This window comes from Garra rufa, chromosome 17 (genome assembly GCF_049309525.1).
Source record: "Garra rufa chromosome 17, GarRuf1.0, whole genome shotgun sequence".
NCBI lineage: Eukaryota > Metazoa > Chordata > Actinopteri > Cypriniformes > Cyprinidae > Garra > Garra rufa.
Window position 1 is genome coordinate 1,567,731 of NC_133377.1, and position 27,640 is coordinate 1,595,370.

Below are 27,640 nucleotides of genomic sequence, written 5' to 3' on the forward strand. Positions count from 1 at the left end.
TCCAGCACTGATAATAAATCAGCCTATTAGAATGATTTCTGAAGAATCATGTGAAACTAAATACTGGAGTAATGGTGCTGAAAATATTTGATTTTTAATGTATATTAAAATAGAAGAACGTTGTTTTACAATGTAGTAGTATTTCACATTATTACTTTTTTTTCTGTATTTTTGATCAAATAAACGCAGCCTTGATGAGCATTAGAAACTTACTTAAAATACAATAAAAATCTTACTGATCCTAAACTTTTGACTGCCGGTGTATGTGTGTATGTATTTATATATACATAATACATATACATAGTACACACATAGTATGCAAACAAATTATTTTGTATCAATTAATCGCAACTAATCTTTTTGCAGCTCGAAAATTGTTCTTTTTAAATTTTTTCAGAATTTTCTTTTTTTTTTAATAAAAAAAAGTTATCAGTTTGGGTCATGTGACACTGAAAGCTTGAGTAATGGGTGCTAAAAATTTAATTGTGCCATCACAAGAATACATTGCATTTTACATTACAACATAATAGAATAAAAAAAGCTTTAAATTATATTTCAAAATATTACTGTTTTTACTGTAATTTGGTTAGATAAAAGTCTCGGTGAGCGTAAAAGATAAAAACATACTTATATTTTGGGATATGTAATATTTTATATAATGTGCACTGCTGTTCAAAAGTTTGGGATCAGTAAGATTATGCTCATCAAGGCTGCGTTCATTAGATCAAAAATATAAAAAAAAAAAAAAAAAAAAAAAAAAAAAAGCTGTAATATTGTGAAATATTATTACAATTCAAAATATCTGTTCTATTTTAATATACATTAAAATAGAATTTATTCCAGTGATCAAAGTTGCTTTTTTTATCAGCAATTACTCCAGCCTTCACTCACATGATACTTTTGAAATCATTTTAATATGTTGATTTATTAATTTATTATCAGTGTTGAAATCACAATATTTTTTTGAAACCTGTGATACTTTTTTAGGATACACTCAAAAAGAACAGCTTTTTTTCAAAATAGAAATCATTTCAAAAGTTTGAGGTCTTTTACTAAAGAAAGCCCCTTTTACTCAGCAAGGGTGTTTTAAATTGATAAAAAGTAAAAATAAATGCTTATGTTGTTAAAAAAGATTGCTATTTTGAATAAATGCTGTTGTTTTTTTAACATTTTATTCATCAAAGAATCCTGAAAAAAAGTATCACAGGTTCCACAAAATATTAAGCAGCACAACTGTTTCCAACATTGATAATAAATCAGCATATTAGCATTATTTCTGAAGGATCGTGTGACACTGAAGACTGGAGTAATGGAGTTTTTTGCTGTATTTTTGATCACATGAATGCAGCCTTGGTGAGCATAAAAGACTTTAAAAAAAAAAAACATAAAAAATCGTACTGATCACAAACTTTTAAACAGCAGTGTACAGTCGTGGCCAAAAGTTTTGAGAATGACACAAATATTAGTTTTCACAAAGTTTGCTGCTCAACTGCTTTTAGATCTTTGTTTCAGTTGTTTCTGTGATGTACTGAAATATTATTACAAGCACTTCATACATTTCAAAGGCTTTTATCGACAATTACATGACATTTATGCAAAGAGTCAGTATTTGCAGTGTTGGCCCTTCTTTTTCAGGACCTCTGCAATTGGACTGGGCATGCTCTCAATCAACTTCTGGGCCAAATCCTGACTGATAGCAACCCATTCTTTCATAATCACTTCTTGGAGTTTGTCAGAATTAGTGGGCTTTTGTTTGTCCACCCGCCTCTTGAGGATTGACCAAGTTTTAAGATCTGGGGAGTTTCCAGGCCATGGACCCAAAATGTCAACGTTTTGGTCCCCGAGCCACTTAGTTATCACTTTTGCCTTATGGCACGGTGCTCCATCGTGCTGGAAAATGCATTGTTCTTCACCAAACTGTTGTTGGATTGTTGGAAGAAGTTGCTGTTGGAGGGTGTTTTGGTACCATTCTTTATTCATGGCTGTGTTTTTGGGCAAAATTGTGAGTGAGCCCACTCCCTTGGATGAGAAGCAACCCCACACATGAATGGTCTCAGGATGCTTTACTGTTGGCATGACACAGGACTGATGGTAGCGCTCACCTTTTCTTCTCCGGACAAGCCTTTTTCCAGATGCCCCAAACAATCGGAAAGAGGCTTCATTGGAGAATATGACTTTGCCCCAGTCCTCAGCAGTCCATTCGCCATACTTTTTGCAGAAGATCAATCTGTCCCTGATGTTTTTTTTTTGGAGAGAAGTGGCTTCTTTGCTGCCCTTCTTGACACCAGGCCATCTTCCAAAAGTCTTGGCCTCACTGTGTGTTCAGATGCGCTCACACCTGCCTGCTGCCATTCCTGAGCAAGCTCTGCACTGGTGGCACTCCGATCCCGCAGCTCAATCCTCTTTAGGAGACGATCCTGGCACTTGCTGGACTTTCTTGGATGCCCTGAAGCCTTCTTAACAATGCAGTGGAAAGTTTTTTTTTTCGGGATTAAGTTAATTTTCATGGCAAAGAAGGACTATGCAATTCATCTGATCACTCTTCATAACATTCTGGAGTATATGCAAATTGCTATTATTAAAACTTAAGCAGCAACTTTTCCAATTTCCAATATTTATGTAATTCTCAAAACTTTTGGCCATGACTGTATGTTAACATAATGTAGTATTTCGGTTTATCTTTATTTCTTTTTTAATTAGGTTTTTATTGGATTTATAGTCATTTTTGAATGTGCCGTCTAAATCCCAAAATAACACTCAGCCAAAAAAAAAAAAAAAAATCCAGTTACCAATATACATTTTCTGACACATTGCTTTTCAAAATTATCAGTCGACCAAGATTTGAACTTGTCACCCTGCATACTTAAAATAAGAAATGTCAAGCTACAACATCTCAAACTGAGTGAGAGGCTGTGACCCCCGGGGGCTGAAATTCTAGATTCGCTCCTGGAAGACACGCTGCTCTTCATGCCTCTTGTTCTTTTTCTTTTCTTGTCACTTTCTGACGGCCAAATTCTTGAAGTTTCTGCACTACATGCTCTAAGGCACCCAATGGATTACACACTCTAGAATTTTGGGCTCTATCTGAGTGCTTATTAATGTTTCATGGGCTTTGGTTTGTCCATCTTGAGTCACTGCAGCAACAGGTTGTCACTAACAGCCTTGTTTGTACTCTCTTAGGAAGGTGAAACTGGGTTCACTCCAATTTATTGGGTTTGTTTCTTGTTCTAAAACAGTTATCACCATCACAATTATACTGTCTGCTTGTTTGTGCGGGGGTGTGAATATTTCCACAACCAAATGTGATTATGAGCCGGCCATACTACCAATTAATTGGCTCTGGAATCCTGCTGTTTATGGCACATCTTGCCAGCTTGGAGATGATAAATAAATAAGTATATATTTATAAATAACAAGCGCACAGAATGAGGAATCAAAGCAGGTTTTCTCTGGACAGATACTGAGCCAATTATGAGCACATAATATCACTGACCATTCAACGTGAGACAGACACCTTCAACCCCCAGTGGTTTGAAAACATAAATTGTGCATTTATTAAGAGCTCAACTCCACCCTACCTCTCTGTCTGCTTTTCTGCTGACACAAGCTAGTAAGAAAATAGAAATAAACTACATCCAGATGAAACACAAAGAGAACCCTTACGACTCAGGGTGCTGAGAGAGAGAGGGAGAGGAAAAAAAAAAAAAAAAAAACTCATTGTAGCTTGGAGTATTCTTGACTTTCACACAAACCCCTTCGGATTAAGTTTGAATCCAATGACTCATTCGGATGTCGCAATGGCTTGCACAAAACACAGTTTTGACTGTAGGACCCACTGTTGACTTAACACTTGTTGAAAATTATGAATGAACTGTATTTGATGCAGAAACATTAGTAATTGACAAAAAAAAAAAAATATCAAAGTTTTTAAAGAGTAAAGTAAAGAATAATTGATGTTTGAATTGAATTATTAGAAAAGCCACGATGTGAAACGGAGAAAGAGAGAGCTTTTCCATGGATATTATAAACATAATTTTGTGGCAAAAACATGAAAATAATTAGTTTTTATCTTGTTGTTTACTGTATTTATTTATTGGTTGTAAAGCTCTTTGAAATAACTGATCTCATTTGATAAAAAGTGATATGGACATGGAATGCGGTCAAGACCTGTGTGTTTCCCTGAAAAAAAAAAAAATTGCATGCCTTAAAACGTTCGTCAGCCAATCAGATTCCAATCAGACTCCTAATTTGGCTCCAAATCTCAGGTGAAAATATATCAAATATAATAATCATATATATAATCAAATATATTTTTTGAACCTGGTATTTTGTGTTTATTTAAAGGTGTAATGTCAATCAAATCAAAGTCCAGACTATATTTGACTTTATAAAAAATATTGTAATGGAACATTAAAATGGACGTCTTTCGTTTAATGTTTGCTATATATTGTTGTTATTTTAGGCTTAGTCACCACAAGATTTCTGGCAGGTCACTTGTGAATATCCAGTTTTATCTATTATTAAATATGAGGCAGTTGAAACAAGAATTTTATTTTATTTTATTTATTTATTTTTTGCAGGTCTGAAGGTCCATGCAATCCCTGTAGGTTTATCCTCAAACAAAGAATTAAACTGACTTTAGACAGTTCCACTGTGGGTCTATTTATATAATTGTCTGAACAAAATTGCATTTTGATGCTTAAATTTAACAGCTATTACTTTGGGGCATAAACAAAAATACACATTTATGTCTTTGACAAAAATATGCAGTTTCATAATGTTTTTGTTTTTAGTCTGATCTAAGAAAGAGGAAGAGATTGTACCCCAGACCTATGACTGACTGACTTCTGTGGAACATAGAATATATTGTGAAGAAACTTTCTATCTATCATTCTAAATATCGTTCTGTCTGTTTATTTACAGTGGTGTGAAAAAGTGTTGGCCCCCTTCCTGATTTTTTATTTTGTTGCATGTTTGTCACACTTTAATGTTTCAGATCATCAAACAAATTTAAATATTAATCATTTTAAGATAACACAAGTAAACACATGATGCAGTTTTTGAATTATTATTTTTTTATTATGAAGGAAAAACAAAATCCAAACCCACTAGCCCTGTGTGACAGTGTTTGCCCCCTAAACTTAATAACTGGTTGGGCCACCCTTAGCAGCAACAACTGCAATCAAGCATTTGTGACAACTTGCAATGAGTCTGTTACAGAGCTGTGCAGGAATTTTGGCCCACTCATCTTGGCAGAATTGTTGTAATTCAGCCACATTGGAGGGTTTTTGAGCATGAACCACCTTTTTAAGGTCATGCCACAGCATCTCAATAGGATTCAGGTCAGGACTTTGACTAGGCCACTCCAAAGTCTTCATTTTGTTTTTCTTCAGCCATTCAGAGGTGGATTTGCTGGTGTGTTTTGGATCATTGTCCTGCTGCAGAACCCAAGTTCGCTTCAGCTTGAGGTCAAAAACAGATGGCTGGACATTGTCCTTTAGAATTTTTTGGTAGACAGCAGAATTCACAGTTCCATTTATCACAGCAAGTCTTCCAGGTCCAGAAGCAGCAAAACCCCAGACCATTACATTACCACCACCATATTTTACTGTTGGTATGATGTTCTTTTTCTGAAATGCTGTGTTACTTTTACGCTAGATGTAATGGGACACACACTTCCATAAAGTTAAATTTTTGTCTCGTCAGTCCACAGAGTATTTTCCCAAAAGTCTTGGGGATCATCAAGATGTGTTCTGGCAAAACTGAGACGAGCCTTTATGTTCTTTTTGCTCAGCAGCAGTTTTCGTCTTGGAACTCTGCCATGCAGGCCATTTTTGCCCAGTCTCTTTCTTTTGGTGGAGTCATGAACACTGACCTTAACTGAGGCAAGAGAGGCCTGCAGTTCTTTAGATGTTGTGGGGTCTTTTGTGACCTCTTGGATGAGTCATTGCTGCGCTCTTGGGGTAATATTGGTCGGCCGGCCAGTCCTGGGAGCGTTCACCACTGTTTCATGTTTTCGCCATTTGTGGATAATTTTCCAGACTGATAGATCTCAATTACTTTCTTTCTCATTTGTTCCTAAATTTCTTTGGATCTCAACATGATGTGTAGCAAACACTTTTTCACACAGGGCCATGTGGGTTTGGATTTTGTTTTCTCTTCATAATAAAAAAACTTAATTCAAAAACTGCATGTTGTGTTTGTGTTATCTTTGATTAATATTTAAGTTAGTTTGATGATCTGAAACATTAAAGTGTGACAAACATGCAAAAAAAAAAAAAAAAATCATTAAGGGGGCCAACACTTTTTCACACCACTGTATTTACTTACTGTTATGAATAAAAGACCCACAGAAAGTACTTGGAAAAGCACCATGGGGACATATAAACATTTGACTTAAAATCTATTTTGTCATGCACAGCTAAACGATCTCCTTTCAGCTGGAACTCTTGCATGTGTGTCATTACGATATAGTGGGAAGCTGCTAATACTCTTCTCCAAGAAGGAATTGTGAGATTTGCAAAAGATTGCATGTCTTGCCTGTTGTGTGCAGGGGGTGATGAGTGTTCACTGCGGTTGCCTGGTAATTGTGCACGCACAGAAAGGCATTGATTGAATCGTTGCTCAACAAAGCAGAAACTGCTTATTGAGCTAATGTGCTAGTGTGTTGGGATCAATTTCGCAATGTCACTTTTAAAGTATAGACTATGGAGAGTGGTAGGCGTGTCAGAGCCGATTGTGCCAGTGCTTTCATATTCATTTTTATGTGTGTGGACACGCAGCTTTCATATCCTAGCCTATACGTGCTAGTTAATGTGATTGTAGACATCCCAGACAGACAGTGCCTGCTTGGTAACTATACGTTTTCATTAGTGATTTGTATGTGGTGTGGGTCTCTCGCTGTTGCAAATCGCTTATTTACGCCTGTTGCTGCCTCAGTTATTTTTTGCTGGTGAAACAAATCAATCCTCATCAGCATAAAATCAGTTCTCTTGAATCTGCTAAGGAAATATTGCATGCTAAGCAGGATATGAGTGTCGTGATCATTGTGAACACATGCAAGCTTTATTTCTTGACCTTGCTATTTCATTTGTACCCATCTTGTGATCGCAGCCTTGAAATTATTGGCTTGCTGTGCTGCACACTTTTGAGAAGGATATAAACGTTAGATTTAACAAAGTTTGTCAGGTTAGTGCCATTGGGTACTCTCTCTCTCTCTCTCTCTCTCTCTCTCTCTCTCTCTCTCTCTCTCTCTCTGTGTGTCTCTTTTTTACTATAAATATTTTAGTAATAGGTTTAGTAATAGTCACAGTAATATTTATTACTTGTGGATGGACATTTATTACGTCACCATTTATAAATTTTATTTATTATTAAAGTTTTTAAGCATTAATAGCAAGTTTTTGGAGTAATGACGGATATTTTTTACTGTAAGTATTTCATGTAATATAGTAATAGTCATATTAATATTTATTGCTTGGGAAAGACATTTATTCATAATCCGCTTACATTACCATTTATAAATTTGGAATCTTTAAAATTGTTTATTTTTTAAGCATTAATAGCAAGTTTTTGGAGTAATAACATTTTTTACTATAAATATTTTATAGTAAAATATTTATTATAAAACTATTACTATACTATTACTATTACTATACCTATTTAAAATAGGTATAGTAATAGTCTATACCTACTACTATAGGTATAGACTATTACTATACCTATAGTAGTAGGTATAGTAATAGTCAGTGTAATATTTATTACTTGTGGATGGACATTAGGTTAAATTTTACAAAACTTGAGATGTATACATCACATGAAAGCTCAATAAATAAACTATCTATTGATGTGTGGTTTGTTAGGATAGGACAACATTTGGCTGAGATACATCTATTTGACAATCTGGAATCTGGGGGTGCAAAAAAAAAAAAAAATGAAAATACTGAGAAAATCACCTTTAAAGTTGTCCAAATTAAGTTCTTAACAATGCATATTACAAATCAAAAATTACATTTTGATATATTTATAGTAGGAATTTTACAAAAAAAAACTTCATGGAACATGATCTTCATTTAATTTCCTAATGATTTTTGGCATAAAAGAAAAATCAATAATTTTGACCCATGCAATGTATTTTTGGCTATTGCTACAAATATACCCCAGCGACTTAAGACTGGTTTTGTGGTCCAGGGTCACATTTTTGTATGCATTAATAGCAAGTTTTTAAAGTAATAATAGATTTTTTTCTATAAATATTTTTAGTAATAGGTATGGTAATATTCATAGTAATGTTTATTACTTGTGGATGAACATTTATTCATAATCTACTTATGTTACGTTTAATATTTAGGCATTTATAGCACATTTTTGGAGTAATAACAGATATTTTTACTATAAATATTTCTAGTAATAGGTATAAAAATAGTCATATTTATCTCCCCATGTTACTATTCATAAGTTTACAGTCTGTAAAATTATTTGATACTATTTTAAGCATTAATAGCAAGTTTTTGGAGTGATAACAGATGTTTTTTTTTTTTTTTTCTATAAATATTTCTAGTAATAGGCAAATTAATATAGAAATATTTATTACTTGTGAATAGACATTATTAATTACTTACGTTACTATCCATAAGTTCGGAGTCTGTAAAATTGTTTAATATTTTTTTTGGTGTAATAAAGTTTTTGGAGTAATAACATTTTTCTAGTAATAGGTAAAGTAATAGTCATAGTATTATTTATCACTTGTGGATGGACTTTTATTCATAATCTACTTATGTTACCATTCATAAATTTGGAGTTGGTAAAATAATTTTATATTTTTTTTCCTCAAGCGTTAATAGCACGTTTTTGGAGTAATAACAGATTGCTATAAATGTTTCTAGTAATGATATAGTAATAGTCATAGTAATATTTATTACTTGTGGGTGAACCTTTAATTATAAACTACTTATGTTACCATTCATATGTTTGGAGTCTGTAATTTTTTTTTTAACATTAATAGCAAGTTTTTGGAGTAATAGATTTTTTTTTTTTTTTTTACTATAAATATTTCTAGTAATAGGTTAGCAATAGTCATAGTAAAATGTATTACTTGTGGGTGAACATAATCTACTTCTGTTACCGTTCATAAATTTGGAGTTGGTAAAATTGTTCAATATTTTTTTTTCTCAAGCATTAATGGCAAGTTTTTGGAGTGATAACAGATTAACAGATTTTTTTTTTTTACTATACATGTTTCTAGTAATGATATAGTTATAGTCATATTAATATCTATTGCTTGTGGGTGGACATTCATTCATAATCTACTTACTTTACTATTCATACGTTTGGAGTCGGTACAATTGTTTAATATTTTTTCCCTAAGCATTAACAGCAGGTTTTTGGAGTAATAACAGATTTTTTTACTATAAATGTTTCTAGTAATAGGTACAGTAATAGTCATGGTATTATTTATCACTTGTGGATGGACTTTTATTCATAATCTATTTACGTTACCTTTCACATGTTAGGACTGTAAAATTGTTTATTTTTTAAGCATTAATAGAAAGTTTTGATAGCAAGTTTTTCATATAAATATTTATACTAACAGCTATTATAATGGTCATAGTAATATTTATTTCTCAAGTGAAATCTGTTAGGAAAGAAAAAAAGTGATTGGAAAAATTGGGAGTGGATGCCATTCTTCACCAGGTTACATGAACAGTGTTTACTCTTATCCCTCTTTCTCTTTCTGGTCCAGTTGAAATGGAGACAAAGGAAGGGAAATAAAAGGAAGGTCACAGATACAGACGTAACACGAGAAGCACCTCTTTTGCCGTTTCGGCACTCGGGCAGAATACAGCGTCCCTTAAAATGGTTAAATCAGTCAAGCTGCAAGGGTGGTACAGTCAGTCCTGTGAGTTACAGACTGGAGATGACAAATGCAGCGGGGCCATAGGGAGAACGGCGTATGAGGGAACATCCAGGGGCTGCGCAGAATACTTAAAGTCTCTCAAGGCCAGTAGGGATTTCTGTTTAAGAAACAGACCCGCTATGCATTTATGATTTATGTATATGCGAAATCAGAATGAGAAAGTAGATGGTTTTTATTCTTTTGAACTGTTCTGCCGGACCAGCGACGGGAGAATCTAGTTAGCATTCTAGCTCATATTCATGCCACTCGTTCAATCAAGTTAATTAATGGTTAAGGGAGCACTCAACTCAGTCCTGGTTAAAATCACACAGTCTCAAGTGTATATTTCTCACACCTGCATAACTGGTCATTAATATGCATGCTGATAAATGTTTGTGTGTGTGCACACATGTCAAACGTGTTGTTCTCACGTGCTCTCACATGTGCAGTGACGAAACTGCTCTCCTAATCAGTGCTGATGTAATCAGCAGTCAGCCCACCTATCTCTCTTTCTCACTAGCATTTCTCCATAGCCAGCACTACTGAGACAGATTTCCCCACTGCAGTGTACTATTCCTGCTAACAGGTCATTGCCATTAGAAGAGCTTATCTTCCAGTATATACCCTTGAACTAAATTACATTAGCATGGCTTTTCCAATCAAAACAGATCAGTAACCAGCTGGTGGTGTTGAATAGTAGAGCTGGAATATAGAACACATTTTCATGTGTGACTATTGAGGAAATGGAAAACAAGTAAAGCTATCGTTCTGACGATCTATTGTTTTACGTTATATCTGTTGTTCTATCGTTATATCTATCATTCTTTTGTTTTAATGTTCTATTGGTCTTTTTATCTATCATTTTAACGTCTGTCTGTCTGTCATTCTATCATTCTATCGTTCTTGTTCTCTCGTTCTGTCATTCTATAGTTCTTTTGATCGCTCTAACAAGAGTTCTCTCATTCTATTTGTTCTGTCATTCTATAGTTCTATTGATCATTCTAAGGATTGTTCTATCGTTCTATCTGTTCTATGTATCTTTCATTTTGTCATTCTATTTATTGTTCTATCTGTTGTTCTATCTGTTGTCATTCTATTAATCTATCATTCTATCTATTGATAGATATTGACTCTGTCGTTCTATTGCTCTATCTATAGTTCTGTTGTTTTAATGTTCTGTCATTCTAGCTATCTATTGTTCTTTTGGTCTATCGTTCTCTTGTTCAATCTGTCTTTCTGTCATCCTATAGTTCTTTGGATTGTTTTAACAATTGTTCTTTCGTTCAATCTGTCGTTCTATCTCTTTCGTTCCATCATTCTCTCATTCTATCTGCCATTCTGTCATTCTATAGTTCTATTGATCGTTCTAATGATTGTTCTATCATTCTAATTGTTTATCTATCTTTTGTTTTATCTGTCATTCTATCTTTTGTTCTATCTGTTGTTCTGTCACTATATAGTTCTATTGATCATTCTAATGATTGTTCCATCGTTCTCTCTTATGCATCTTTCGTTCTGTCATTCTATCATTCTATATATTGTTCTATCTTTTGTATCTGTTGTCATTCTATCAATCTATCTATCATTCTATCTGTTGATAGATATTAACTTTGTCATTCTATCGCTCTATCTATATTTCTATTGTTTTAACGTTGTCATTCTATATATTGCTCTATCTATAGTTCTGTTGTTTTAAGGTTCTGTCGTTCTAGCTATTTATCATTATTTTGTTCTGTCATTCTCTTGTTCTATCTGTCATTGTCATTCTATAGTTATTTTGATAGTTTTCAACAATTGTTCTTTTGTTCAATCTGTTGTTCTATCTCTTTCGTTCTCTCATTCTGTCATTATGCCATTCTATAGTTCTACTGATTGTTCTAACGATTGTTCTATCGTTCTATCTGCCTTTCGTTTTGTTTATCATTCTATCTGTCATTCTATCTTTTGTTCTATCTGTTATTTGCATTCTGTCGATCTATCTATTGCTCGATCTATCGCTCTATCTATAGTTCTGTCTATTGTTATATCTATTATTCTAGTGATCGTTCTAACTATCGCTCTGTCTGTAATCATTCTCTGTCTGTCTGTCATTCTATCTATACTTGTTTATTATCATTCTATAGATAGATAGATAGAACAATGATAGACGATAGAACAAATGATAGACAATCAATAAACCGATATAATGACAACAACGGATAGAACGATAGATATGACAGTCTATCATTCTGTTTATCATTCTTTTGATCATTCTAACAATTGTTTCGTCTGTCTGTCTATCCATGTCATTCTCTCTGTCATTGTCATTCTATCGATCATTCTATGGTTCTATCTATCGTTCTGTCATTCTGTTTGTTGTTCTATCTATCATTCTGTTGATCTACTGTATATCTAAATGTTTTAAATATTTTATTTCTAAACAAGTGTTCTGAGCAAAAGAACAAAAATTCTAAATATTGTCCGACTGGTCGTTTGAAATGTTACAATTTTCAGTTTTCCTAGAGAACTGTCTTGCCTTAGACTTCAATGTGCTGTGTTGTCATAACATCTTACATGCATTTTTCATGTACATGATATGTTAAAGCTTGACAAATGTTTTTTTTTTTTTTCATGAGTCAATGTTTCACAGTGACTCATGATGGGAAGTACTGTAAATGGGTTGAATATCATAGTATGTACAAATCAGTAATACTGTGATTTTATAGGTATTATGAAGTTACATTACAGGGTTCAACGCTAAGGATTTTTTCTACTGGCCCGATCGGGCCAGTGGTTCAGATTTTTACTTGCCCTGCCAAAATTTTCACTGGCCCAACCAATAAAAAATAAAAAATAAAGTTAATAGTTATTTCTTAGCCACATTTTAACTAATGTGTCAAAAGCCAAATATAACTGTATATTTCCTTAAATAAAATTGACAATTTTAAAAAATTATAATTGTGATGTAACTAAATTTATGCACAACACTATGTCCAGGTTGATGGTCCTAGATCAGCAGTTATCTATACATAAATGGAGGACTCCTATTTAAGGAATGTTGTTGCAAAGAAGAAAATTAAACAATATTAGTAAATAGTGTCATTAAGCAGAATTTATGTTAAAAGTTTTGTTTTTATAGTGGTCGTCCATGATTTTTTTTTACCTTTGTTTTTACCTTTTCATATGTTTAATTAGGCTCAGAGGTGCCATGAGTGCAATCAAATTCATAAATTCATGTTATAAAATTTTGAATACAGAGATCTGCCAGCAGGTGGCAGCAAGAGACTGATTTAATTACTGAATCATACTATTCATTTGATTCGTTCGAACGTATGGTTCATTCGGGAATAAAGCAAGTGACTCTTTATGAATGGGAAATTGAATCATTTCACTAGATTCGTTTAAAAACGCACGCTCATTCATAAACGAAACACCGCTGTGTTTGAATTGAGATGCGCAGCGGCTCAGTTGTGATTTGTTTGACGACGAAACGGAGCAAAATCAGGCAATAGTGTTATAGTCAGACAATAAGTCACTTAATAATAACTTATTGTTTATTGTATTACATCAGTACCTCATTTACAAACTCAAAAATTATTAAAAGTTGTCACTCATCTTAGTTTGCGATATCACAAAGCTCTATTATAATCAACGGCGCTCTGTATTACTTACTGCAAAATCAATCTCTTATTTACACTCTCTCTACACTTTATGAAAAGATTCGTTAGAAATGTCTGTGATGCATTACTCAACGTTGCAAAAACACATAGAAACCTTTGAAGCTCCACTGAGCGCAAACACAAATATGCTGATGGGGTCAGTCGCACATGGTGCTCCTAAATATTTTTTTCAGTCACACGTAGTAATTTTTAGTCGCAAATGCGAGTTAGAAACAGACGTTTTCTTTTTAGCTTCGTAATTTGATGTTGCCGCCGTGTTGCCGTCTCTTCGCTGTACTGGTTGTTACCAGGTTACGGAAAAAAAAAAAAAAAAACAGTGCTCACAACATCCAATCAGATAAGAGGAACGGAAAAGCAATACGGTGTTCACAACATCACAGAGAAGGTAGCATTTAAAGGCTTAAAAACACAAGCTGTTTCTCGATTCTAAGACTGTATTTGCACGAATTTGACAAACAGTCGCAGGCAAATTAAACTTTAGTGACAAGTCAGCCAGTGACGATCCTGTCTACTGTCCCGAGCGTCTCGCACACTGGCCCCGGGCCATCGGGCAGTCCTTATTGTCGAGCCCTGCATTATAGAAATAGTTTTAAGCTTTTACTGCATATATCTATATTGTACAGTACACATGAAAAAATATTGTGATGTCTATATATCATTTTTAACAGGAATACTTTATACATGAAAATATCAATGCATTTCTCTTTCAGACAATTTAGTATTACAAAACAGTTAAAGCATTTTGTTTCTGTCCCTTTTCAGCCCTTCCAAGCTACACCTGTGGAAACCCAGGCCAGCTGCTGAACGGCATGCAGCAGGGCTCTACTTTCAACATCGGAGACAAGATCCGCTACAGCTGCAACCAGGGTTATGTGCTGGAGGGCCACACCGTGCTCTCCTGCCTGGCCACTTCCTCCGGCACCGCTGCCTGGGACTTCCCCCTGCCGTACTGCCGAGGTGAGTCCGGGGTTTCCGAATGGGCCAGGTGGGACTGAATGTCCTCAAGAGACACTCAAGAAAAGGTTACCAAGAGTCTTTATCAGGGCTGACAGATATCCCAGCGTTTAGTAGCAGGTTGGCTGCACAGTTCTATTTTTCCTGGATGAGACGCAGTAGAGGTGATGCCTGCCGACGTGTAAAAGCCGCACAGACGTGTTGTGTGAGACAGCGGGGTCACGTGGTAGCTGTTGCCCGGGGGAGAGGGATATCCAAATGCTCTCGGTCATGATGCACTGAAAACAGGCTGACAGTTCGAGGCCAAATATTAACACAATGTTGAACCCCCATTGAGATGACGTGCTTACATTTTACGTCCATTCTGTTATGCACGAAGGCTCATAAATATGCATAAATGAGCTGTACATGGGCATATTCACATATTCATGACAGTCTCGTAAAAACATACACAGGTCTTGCAGTTAATAAAACAATAAAAACGTGCTTCACAGATAATAGCATGTATAATGTATTAGACATATGCGAGTGCAATGCACAGTAGCTGTGGTCTCCAGATCGAGTGTGAGTGTGTTCTCGCAGGCCAGTATCAACCAGGGCCATCTGTGCCCGAGCTGGGGGACAGGAAGCCCACGTAAAGACACACATGCTCAAGCACGCAATGCCAGAAGTAGACCCCCACTTGCCAATGCTGAAGCTCCACTATCCTCCACTGGTGTCCTTCTGGCCCTTGTGGTTCTTTTTTACATTGTGCAGTTTTTATTCTTCTCGTCACACTATTTTTTGCTCCATCATATCGCTCCACTTTCTCATGGCAGGTGTTAGCGGTTCATGGATTTACTGAATCTTGATCCAACCATATGTCTCCAGCTGCTCATTCCTTCTTAATTTTAACAATAAAGTATTTATGTAAAATAATGCAGGAGACATGAGCATGCCATATTTGTATGAGGAATTGAACAGCAAAATGAATTGAACTGTGGTTCTTCGTACAATGAATCTGATGGTTCTTTAGCCAGCTTGCAGAAAGGTATAGCAGGGCTTGCTCGCTTATTTATTTACTTATTTATTTACTTATTTATTTAGTTAGCTAGTGCATTTTGGTTCCAGTTTTGTTAGTCTCAGGGTATTTATGTATTGCATTTTTGTTGCAATTTTGTTTCAGAGTATTTATTTATTCATTCATTCATTTATCCAGTGCATTTTTATTGCAGTTTTGTTTGTTTCAGGGTATTTCTTTATTTCTTTATTCATTCATTCTTTTATTCATTTAGTGCATTTTTATTGCATTTTTGTTAGTTTCGGGGTTATTTATTTATTAATTTAGTGCAACTATTTATTTAGTGTATTTTTATTTCATTTTTGTTGGTTTAAGGCTATTTATTTAATTATTTATTTTTATTTAGTTCATTATTATCACAGTTTTGTTGGTTTTAGGGTATTTTTTATTTAGTGCATTTTTATTTCAGTTTTTTTTTGTTTCAGGATATTTATTTAGTGCATTTTTATTGCAGTTTTGTTGGTTTCAGGGTATTTTATTTATTTATTTATTTATTTATTTATTTATTGCAGTTTTTTGGTTTCAGGGTATTTATTTATTTATTTATTGCAGTTTTTTGGTTTCAGGGTATTTATTTATTTAGTGCATTATCACAGTTTTGTTGGTTTTAGGGTATTTATTTAGTACATTTTTATTTCTGTTTTTTTTTTTTTTTGGTTTCAGGGTATTTATTAATTTAGTGCATTTTTATTGCAGTTTTGTTTGCTTCAGGTTATTTATTTATTTATTTATTTAGTGCATTTTTATTGCAGTTTTGTTTGTTTCAGGTTTATTTATTCATTTAGTGCATTTTTTGTATTTATTTAGTATTTTAGTGTTTATTTATTTCTTTATTAATTAATTCATTAATTTATTCATTTAGTGCATTTTTATTGCATTTTTGTTAGTTTCTGGGTTATTTTATTTATTTATTTATTTATTTATTCATTCATTCATTCATTCATTCATTTAGTGCAACTATAAATTTAGTGCATTTTTATTTCAGTTTTGTTGGTTTAAGGGTATTTATTTATTTATTTATTTATTTATTTATTTATTTATTTTCATCATCATCACAATTTTGTTGGTTTTAGTGTATTTATTTATTTAGTGCATTTTTATTTCTGTTTTTTTTTTTTGGTTTCAGGATATTTATTTAGTGCATTTTTATTGCAGTTGTCTTTTTCAGGGTATTTATTTTTTTATTGCGATTTTTATTGCAGTTTTTTGGTTTCAGGGTATTATTTATTTATTGCAAATTTTATTGCAGTTTTTTTGTTTCAGGGTATTATTTATTTAGTTTATTTATTTATTTGCAGTTTTGTAGGTTTGTGGGCATTTATTTATTTTATTTAGTGCATTTTTATTTCAGTTTTTTTTTGTTTCAGGTTATTTATTAATTTAGTGCATTTTTATTGCAGTTTTGTTTGTTTCAGGTTTATTTATTCATTTAGTGCATTTTTTGTATTTATTTAGTATTTTAGTATTTATTTCTTTATTTATTCATTCATTCATTCATTTAGTGCATTTTTATTGCATTTTTGTTAGATTCTGGGTTATTTATTTATTTATTTATTCATTCATTCATTTAGTGCAACTATTTATTTAATGCATTTTTATTTCAGTTTTGTTGGTTTAAGGGTATTTATTTATTTATTTATTTTCTTCATCGTCACAATTTTGTTGGTTTTAGTGTATTTATTTATTTAGTGCATTTTTATTTCTGTTTTTTTTTTTTTGGTTTCAGGATATTTATTTATTTATTGCAATTTTTATTGCAGTTTTTTGGTTTCAGGGTATTATTTATTTATTGCAATTTTTATTGCAGTTTTTTGGTTTCAGGGTATTATTTATTTAGTTTATTTATTTATTTGCAGTTTTGTAGGTTTGAAGGCATTTATTTATTTATTTAGTGCATTTTTTTATTGCAGTTTTGTTGGCTTCAGGGCATTTATTTTATTTAATATTCTATGTCCATGGCACAAAAAAATAAAAATAAATTAATTAATAAATAAATAAAAGTGTGGTTGTCATAACTTATTGTGCATATTACATTTTTTGTGGTAACCACTGCATACATTCATTGCTTTAAAAAAAATTTAATCTTCCCAACAACAATAGAGAATGAGTTATTTAGTGCCATATTAAAATAGAGATTTTATATTTACAGAGTAAAGTCAGATAGGAAGTAACATCAAATTTCATGCAAAGGTGGTTTATTGAAACAGTTCGTTCCAATTGCCAGTCTATTTAGTCTACCAACAGTGCACAACATGTATACAATTGACACCTAAATCGCTGCTGTTTATATGTTGGCTCAGAAATCTAAACTACTTTTGTATCCTCTGTTATTCTGCATTGTTTATCTCTCTCCCATTTAGAGGTAGGGTTTCCGATTAATTAACCAATACGACTAACACCAAATGGAGTTCTTCTCTGTGCATGTGTACAAAACATCAAATCCAAGGCTGTGGTAGCAGACAGCCTCCTCTCTGGCTCTGATTATGGGTGGCCAGAAGGTGGCAGGAGGTTGGGTCATTTCCCTTAAAGGAGTCGCACAGTGTCAGTACGGCTCCAGAAGCCATCTTGCTTCTGTCCTCATTACTGCTTATCTTCCAGGCCTCTTCACAGCATTCAGTCTGCCTTGTTTACCACTTCCTATAAAGCATATTATAAATATTTGATTTAATAAGCCTACATTAATGAATACTTTCCCAGATGAATATGTACAGTATATATGTTCATATCTCTGCATCTAAGCATCTCCACATGGTCCGTATCCTCACAGCCCTCTCAACCCCCTCATTTACTCGCACTGTGGGAATACATTCAGTATTCCACATTCAAAACGTCAAAATGGCGGGCTGCTGGCACGCCACCCTCCTCTGTGGCACACTGAACAGGATGCTCCTTCCAAAAGGAAGATAAAAGAAAATCGAAAAGTTGAAATCTCACGGACTGGTTGGATCTGTTGTTCCTCCAAAATCCTTTTCTTTTCCCCGTTGTTCTTCTCTATCAGTGCTGGCTCTCGGGTCTCAGGGTGCCGCTGCACACCACTCGCTGCTGTGTTTCCATGGCAGCCGCAGAGCCCGAGGAAGGCGGTATGAAGAGACATGAAACACAAGCAGACCATCTTTTGTAGGGGCTTAGATCTTTATGCATCACACATCATCCATTTATCCAAGCCAATTGAACAAGTCACTTTGACATAAAAGAGACTTCCTTGGGCAGTTCAAAGGTCTGCTTTAGCTTATTAAGAAAACTCATTGATTTAAACTAAAATTCTGTTGCATACAGTAGTGGTCAGAAAATGGGGCAGACTTACAAAATTGGGGGGTGCTTTGATACTGTGCCATGATTTTATTTATTTTACTTATGACAATGAATGATTGGCATGTGTCCTCTAGTATATTGTACACTCTACGTCATTTACCAAGACACACAAAATGGCTTTGCTGTGGTAAAACCAACAGGTTATGCTTGTATCATTCTTCATAGGACACATTGATGAACCCTTTTTACATTTCTTGGGATCTCAAAACTAAAGATCATCACAGTTGGGCATACTTCTATAGTGATGATGGAGAAATTACAGAAAATTATTATTATTATTTTTTTTTTTGTATTTCCATTTGTTCTTATAGCAAAAGAAAAAAAAATCAATGACAGTCTTTCCAAAATGTTATTGGCAGTCAGAAGAGAGAAAAACTAATTTTCTGTCATTCCCTCTACTGTTATAAGAAACTCACTCAAATTGATAACTTAATAATACAAATTAAAATATTATATTGTATTCAATACTAAAGTAATGTAATATAAATACTATACAACGTATAGTGTTATAAATATACATTTCCATTCAAAAGTTTAGGGTGGTTCAGATTTTTTTTTTTAAGCATCATTCCAGCCTTCACTGCCATCCTTCAGAAATATGTTAATTTTATGCTCAATAACATGATCATTTATGAAAACAGTTGTGATGCTTGCTATTTTTGTGGAAGCTACTTTTTTTAGGATTCTTTGAAAAGAAAGTTCAAAAGAACAGCGTTTATTTGAAACAGAAAGCTTTTATAACGTGTCTTTACTATCACTTTTGTTCAATTTAAAGCATCCTTGCTGAATAAACAGTCATTTATTTATTAATTTATGTATTAATGCATGTATTTTTCTTCTGGAGCATGAGTGAGCGTTTGAACCTTTTGTAATAGTTGCATATGAGTCCCTCAGTTGTCCTCAGTGTGAAAAGATGCATCTCAAAATCATACAGTCATTGTTGGAAAGGGTTCAAATACACAAAAATGCTGGAAAACTAAATAATTTGTGGGACCCAAAGGATTTTTCTGAAGAACAGCAGGCAGTTTACTGTTCAGGACAAACAAGGGACTCGTGAACAAAAATAAAACAAGCTGTGGATCATTCATGTAACAACACAGTATTGAGAATCAAGGGGATGTAAACTTTTAAATTGAGTTTTTATAAATTATATAAACTATTTTCTTTTTGGTGGACTGTATGTAAACATCTTTTATGTGAAATATCATGTATTTTGTATGATCCCTTTGGTTTTGGTTATTTTTGCAGATTCTGAAAGGGGTGCAAACTTTTGACCTCAACTGTATGTCCATAATAAATTGTGATAGTAGTCGTGTTCCTTTCATTCATATATATATATATATATATATATATATATAGTCATTCCCTCAACTGTTGTATAAGAAAACCACTCGAAGCATTAACTAAATCATAAAAATACAAATACTGTATTGTAGTTAATGCCATGCAATATAAGCACTACAGTATACAAAGTATAGTGTTATAAACATACATTACTATTCAAAAGTTTAGGGTGCTTCAGATTTGTTTAGACTTGGTTTTTTTTAAAGATTCTCTTATGCTCACGGTTGCATTTATTTAATTTAAAATAAATAATAATATTGTGAAATATTACAGTTTAAAAGTACTGGGTGTCTTAAAATATAATTTATTGCTCTGATGGCAAAGCTGTTTTTTTAAAAACATTAATCCAGTCTTCACTGCCATCTTTTAGAAATAGGCTGATTTTGTCCTCGAAAAGCATTTTGTGGTGTTGTCAATTATGAAAAAAAACATTTTTGTGAAAACTGATACATCTTTTAGACTTCTTTGATGAATAGAAAGTTCAAAAGAACAGCATTTATTTGAAATGGAAAGCTGTTGTAACATTCTAAGTGTCCTTACTGTCACTTTTGATTAATTTAATGCATCCTAGCTGAATAAAAGTATTAAATGGATAGTTCCCCTAAAAATGATAATTCAGTCTTTAATTACTCTCCCAAATCTGTTAATCTTTGGAACACAAATTAAGATATTTCTGATGTAATCCGAGACACCAGGGTTGATCCGAAATGAGCGGGTGCCCGCGGTTACGAGTCATCCAAAAATATTTTTATTGATATTCGGGTTGCGGTCGGTCGGGTCATTTGAAATAAAGATGCCAATTAAACCTTTGTAATTTATATAGTACTAGACACAATTTTCTATGAAATACATAGACCTACACTTTATTGGCTGAATAATATTTACCTTTTGAATGTTGAGCGTTATTAACTGTTGAATAAATGTTGAAGCGGGACAAAATGCCCGTTGTCCCAACACGTTGAACTGAGCAATGCCATTGTACCATTTTAATAGGCTACTTTTAATAGTCTACTCCCTCGACTTTGGGAAAGTCGGGGGAGAGACGCACACTTCGATTATATATAAATTATCTAATGTATATGCTTGTTTAAAACCAGGGATTAAAAACGAATTCCAAGTAAAAACAGTATTTTTTCTTTACATTTCCAGAGAGTGAAACATAAAGTGCATAAAGAAAAAAACAGCAACTTAATTTAACAATTTCTTCTCTTCCCTGTCAGACTTTGATGCATGTTCATAAGTAATGACCCCAAACTTGTTAACAGTATTGTATGCATAGTGAATTGTGATTAGTCATGGGTTGCTTGCATATATGTAATCATTAATGCCAACGCTGGTATTTCCTTCATGAAGTGGTAATCTAGTTCTTAGTGATGCTTTTAGGTTTAGGTTTATGCGAATACTAAATACATTTTCACAAAGCCTTTTATAAATATTAGCAGTTTAGACATGAAGTCGCAAAGTCTCTACAAGATCAAACGACCAAACTGAGAGGCAGAGCTGAGGCCAGTGATCGGCATGTTCTACTGAAGTGTGAAGGAAAGTCTCGGCTGGAATACCAATAGCCGGTTCTCCCTCCCCTGCCTCCATTGCGCTTTTTTCCCCCACTCTCCATCCCTCTGTTCTAGAACTCTCAGAGGCTGCTCCTCACATATGCTCTGTGTCTCTCCGGGGAAATGTAAGAGTGACAGATCCGACGGAAGACTGACAGGGCCCAGGTCCTCCCGCCGTTTTCTACTCACAGAAAAGAAATCATGCGATTAGCCAGTCACCGCTAATGAATCCCATGCTGGCCTGTCAGAGAAGAACTCATCACCCATCAGTGACAAGCAAGCTCCTTCACCTGTGTGAGGCACATACGCACACTCTGCACTCGCACCGCTGACATAGAGTTTGTTTATTTGGTTGGTGAGAGAGAATTTTGCCTGCTAGGTAGGTGTGATGACTCACTTTTTCTCTCGCGTTGTCTTGCCTTCCTCCCTCTCCAACTCACACACATGAACGCCAACTCAAACGCCTCCTAAACAAATCTCCCATCACTCTCTTTTCCCCTCAACCCGTCTTTTACCCCAGAGAGCCTCCTAGTTATCATTATGAGTCACTCACTCGCTCACACAGAGGCTCTTTGCTCCTTTACTTGCCTGGAAGGCAACATATCCACTTGGCATGCACCCATAATTCATAATTCTTCTGTAGCTATCAAACTGCAAGCTTTATAGGGCAGGGATGTCTTTGCATGCCACATTTTAACTGTAAAGGTGGTGAAAGCCTGCTTTTTTCTACATGCAATGAAGTTCAAGTCTAAATTTAGTATATAAACACTACTCAGCTTTGGCATTATTGATAAATTGAATTTTGAAATATGTTAATAGAAATCAGCAATTTAAAATATGTCACCCTGGACCACAAAACCAGTCTTAAGTAGCACGGGTGTATTTGTAGCAGTAGTCAAAAATACATTGTATGGGTCAAAATGATCAATTTTTCTTTTATGCCAAAAATCATGGCATAAAAGCAAAAGTAAATCAAAAAGCTTAACTTTTGATAAGTAATATGCATTGCTAAAAGAACTTCGTTTGGACAACTTAAGGCGATTTTCGATGGTAATCGATTTTTTTTTTTTTTTTGCACCCTCAGATTCCAGATTTTTAAATAGTTGTTTCTCAGCCAAAAATCAATGTTCTATCCTAACAAACCATACGTCAATGAAACACTTATTTATTCAGCTTATTTATCTTTATACTGTATATTTATCTTTGATAGTAGTCAACATTTGAAGTGGATCAAAATCTTTCATCAAAGTTGTTCTACAACCAAAACAATACCCATTCTTGTCTTAGGACAACTTTGAACTTTTTTCATCCACTTTAAATGTTGACTACTGTATGAATCTTAATAAAAAAAGACCCTTTTGACTGGTTTTGTGGTCCAGGGTCACAAATATATATATATATATATATATATATCAGAAAAAAAGAAAAACAAACACACACACACGATTTTGGGAAAATGGGAAAAAATGTATGAAACAAAGAAATATTGTCAGTGTGAATAAGAAATATTTTTCATATTTGTAAATTGAGAAGAAAGATTTCAGAATACAGTATTTCTGCTAATTATACATCAATAATTATGTAAAACATTCAGATTTTACATTAAAAACATTTAAAATAAAGACGACAGGTTAGGTAAAATATAATGAATGTAATACAATGCTATTCTTTAGTTATTTTTATTTTCTTAGCTGACTAACTTATTGAGTTTATGTAGAATGAATGTCTTTCCTGAAGTAAATGTGACTTTGTTCACATTTTACTGATGTCTTTCTATGGCTAAAACCCCACATTTATAGTTTGTATTTTGTAATAAAATAATACAAATGACAGAATTTGAAAGCTGATACTTAATTTCTTATTAAAAGTAACAAAGCACAAAACTTATTGGATGGCAGGCATGAATTGACTTAAAGGCGTGAAATATTTCCAAGCATTTATACTGTCCTTTCAAGTAAGATGGTGAATGGTACAGTTTATTTTAATAATCCCAGATCATATGTAATATTTTACTGCATATTACATGCTGTACAGAAATATTATTTTGTATAGATGCAGCCTGGTTGTCTTAACAATTTATGTTCATTGAATGTATGTCATGCTAGAGACATCGCCTCTTTAAGTGATATTGGGGAATAGTCTTTTTGAAAAGGAGGTCAGGTATCTAGACTCAACTTTTCTCCATGTCAAAAAGTTTTGATTTCTCTTTCTCCTTCTATCCTTTAGGTGAAATATTATTTTGTATTAGGTCAATTACTGTTGGCAGTGTGGTATAGCCTACACCGAGCTTCACAACTGATATCGCTTATCCTGCTTGAAAAGACCATAAACATTACAGTTCACGTCTGCAGTAATACTTAATTAACAGACATGTAAGATTTAGTCTCAGACGTAGCACTACGCCTAGATGGTGCAATGGGTATTAATTCTACGCACGACTTAAAGTGTATTTTACGTCCAGCCTAGTCTTACAACTGGGTATATGTTCAGCTGGTGCAACCAGCCCAATGTCCTTTAAAGTGTGTGACGATTCTAGATTGCATGTACTTCTCAAAACTCACAACTTTCAAAACTGTTTCATGGACTTGTCTACTAAAAGTTTTTTGGAAACGTGTTTTGTCAGCAGAACAATCGTTATGTTGATAAACAACAGTACAGTCCATTGAACACACCACACTTCTATTCCTCACAGCCCCGTTTTCATTCTTTTCAAACATTAAATATCACTCTGCCTTGAATGAGGTCTGTTGAGATGACCGAACCTTAACACCTCAGCTAAACATCTCAGATTCTATATTTCTACCAAAACTCACCATGGACATCTTGTAGTCCACAGTTACCTGTACGAACTCTTAGAAAGAGATTTTTTTTTTTTTTTTTTTTTTTTTTTTTACTTAGCAGCTACAAAAATGCTTTCAGATGCAGCCTGGTTGTCTTAACAATTTTTTATGTTCATTGTATGTATGTCATGCTAGAGACAACAGCTCTTTAGGTGATATTGGGAAATAGTCTTTTTGAAAAGGAGGTCAGGTATCTAGACTCAACTTTTCTCCATGTCAAAAAGTTTTGATTTCTTCTTTTTCTCAGGGGAGGGACGCATTGGAAAAAAAAAAGAGGGGGGAGGGAAGTCAGTGGGTCTGTTGCTTCGCCTTCACCCTCAGTTGGCTCGGCTCTTTTTCCCTCACCTCACGGACTCGCTGTCAGGGAAAAAAGACTGAGCGAAAAATAGAGAGATTGCATTTGATTCACTAAGGAAGGTTGGGAGAGCCAGGGGGCTCAATTACCACAGCAGCCTTTAAGTGCCTATTTGTTATATAATCGTCTCCTTAACACAGTTTTAAAGAGTAGAACAGGTTTTGACTACAAATAATTAACAGAATTATACATAGATCTCAATTAATTACCCCCATGTTACAGTGTATTGCATCACTGGCCTGCGAGTGTTGCCCGAAACCTCAAGACCCTCATTGTGTGTCACAGAATCTCCTCTTATTTCCAGCTATTTCTTCTTTTGAAGATCAGGGAAATTGATTTAATAAGTTAAATGTGTCTGTCTCACCTCTTCGCAGCGGACGATGGCTGTGGCGGCACTCTACGGGGTCAAAGTGGCATCATCACCAGTCCAAATTACCCCCAGGAGTACAACAACAATGCGGACTGCACCTGGACCGTGCTGGCTGAACCAGGAGACACCATTGCTTTGGTCTTCTCCGACTTTCAATTGGAAGAAGACTATGACGTTCTGGAGATAACCGGCACAGAAGGATCTTCTCAGTGGTGAGTGTCTTAACGTTTTGATTTTACGTTTTTCAGGCATCGCTGGGGGAAACCAAAGTATAGCGCTTATCGCTAAGAGGCGAGAGCGCTTGTTGTGGTGCTGTTGGCAGCGAGTAGGTGTTTTACGAGAGAGGGGAAGCCAGGAGAACCACAGTCATGAAACATCTCAGCACTTGCTCAATGGAACAGAACCAAATCACAGCTTGATTCAATTATTCAGCACATAATGCGCACAGAGCTTGGACCAAATAGAGGGGATAAAAAACGTTTCAGTCCATCGCAAACCTTGTCTGGGGAGCACCGGAGTACTGTTCATTTATGAAAATGGTTTTATGAGCCTCTTACTCTCTCCACGTTCACACAATTTCCTTTTCACACCCATTAAGTACTGTAACAGGCTCCCAGAAATTCTTATTGGATCGGGACAGGGACGTTTTTTTCTATCAAGCTGTGGACATAAATGTGGCAGTCTAATGACACAAGATAAGGCAGTGTGTCATTTTTAGAATATGCTAAGATATTTCTTCTATCCTGTTTTAATATGCAGAGAAGGATGCCATGTTTAGGGTTGGTTTGCTGGTTTTCATCAGGGGACAGTTCTGGAAACCTGTTCGAAAACACTAGTTGTACAGAAATTATACACTTTAAGTATAGGATAGTTTACCCAAAAAAAGCTCATGTTGTTTCAAACCTGTGTGATCTTCGTTTATCTTTGGAAAACATATTAAGATATTTTTGATGAAATTCAAGAGCTTTCTGACCCTGCATAGACAGCAACTGTACTGCCATGTTCAAGGCTCAGAAAGGTAGTAAGGACATCGATAAAATAGTCCATGTGACATCAGTGGTTCAACCATAATGGTATGAAGCTACTGTCAAAAATAGTTTTTCGACAGAAACAAGATGAAAACAAAACAAAAACTCATTTTGAATGACTAAAACATCGCTGCTGAAGTACCGACCCAGTGTTTACAAAGTCAACATGCAAAGAAGATCAAACGCCTTTTACAAAATAAGGAAAAACAGCGATGTAGGACAATTTTGAAGTGGGAATAAAAAATTAGATCGGAGTTTTTCAACCTACCCTAAATGTCATGAACTGAATGAACATTTAAACTGCATTTTGGAAGTTCAAACTTTGGAGTCCACTATATGGAGAGATATGCTAAAATGTTTTCCTTAAAAAAAAAAACATTATTTCTTTATGACTGAAGAAAGAAAGACATGAACATCTTGGATGAAAAGGGGCTGAGGGAATTTTTGTTCTGGAAGTGAACTTCTCCTTTAATCAAGCAACAAAAGAAAGACAGAAAATCACTCATTGCTCTTGACTGAATCACATTAGTAGCCCTAATAAAGATTAATCCAAATTTGTTTATACATGTATAAATAAATACTGCTTGAAAGAATTGAGAATGTGGTAAACAAGTTGTTAGAAAGAATGCATAAATAGCCTATATAACCATTGGCATTTCATTGAAAACAATACCTTGTTCTTCATCTTCATCATGATAAAACCTTAATATCAAACTTATACGATTTTACATTTAGAGAAATGCCTAATAAATGCATTACACTGTAAATAAACCCATTCGATTTTAACCTCTTATGATATTTAGTCGACTAAGACTAGACTAGAGCTAAAACAATTTAGATGACTAAAATGACTAAAACTTAATGTCATTTTAGTCAAAAGTCTATGACTAAGACTAAATCAAAATTTGCTGAAATTAACACTGCCTACAATCAGCAAACAATCTGTTGCTCACAACTTTAACAAATTGAACCTCATGGTAAAGTGTTACCAAAATGTAGCATATGAAGAATTTCAAAGCACAGCTAGTTGACAGTATTTTCTCAATGAAATGGTGACTAATTGGGCCAACGCTGGGGACTTCGAGACCAGAGCTCAGTTCCGTTGAGGCTGATTCTGAACAATTAGCCGAATAAGTTGGCATGTAAATTAACACCTTAAGTCTGTAAGACCAATTAGAGCAGCCCATTTACTGTGATGCCAAGAGCTTGGTTGCTGTTGGGGTCCAGCCCTATACATGCATAGGCCTTATTGAGTCGTGACACCCTGCAC

At 34.3% G+C, this 27,640-nt stretch overlaps 1 protein-coding gene across 1 annotated transcript in view; it reads left to right on the forward strand.

Annotated features, from left to right (window-relative positions):
* The window catches only part of csmd2 (CUB and Sushi multiple domains 2), a 425,673-nt gene that overhangs the window by 114,893 nt on the left and 283,140 nt on the right, over positions 1–27,640 (forward strand). Inside the window, exons 4-5 of the mRNA XM_073822409.1 lie at positions 14,317–14,511; positions 25,347–25,554. Coding sequence (XP_073678510.1) covers positions 14,317–14,511; positions 25,347–25,554 — 403 coding nt within the window. The remainder of the gene's footprint in view (positions 1–14,316; positions 14,512–25,346; positions 25,555–27,640) is intronic.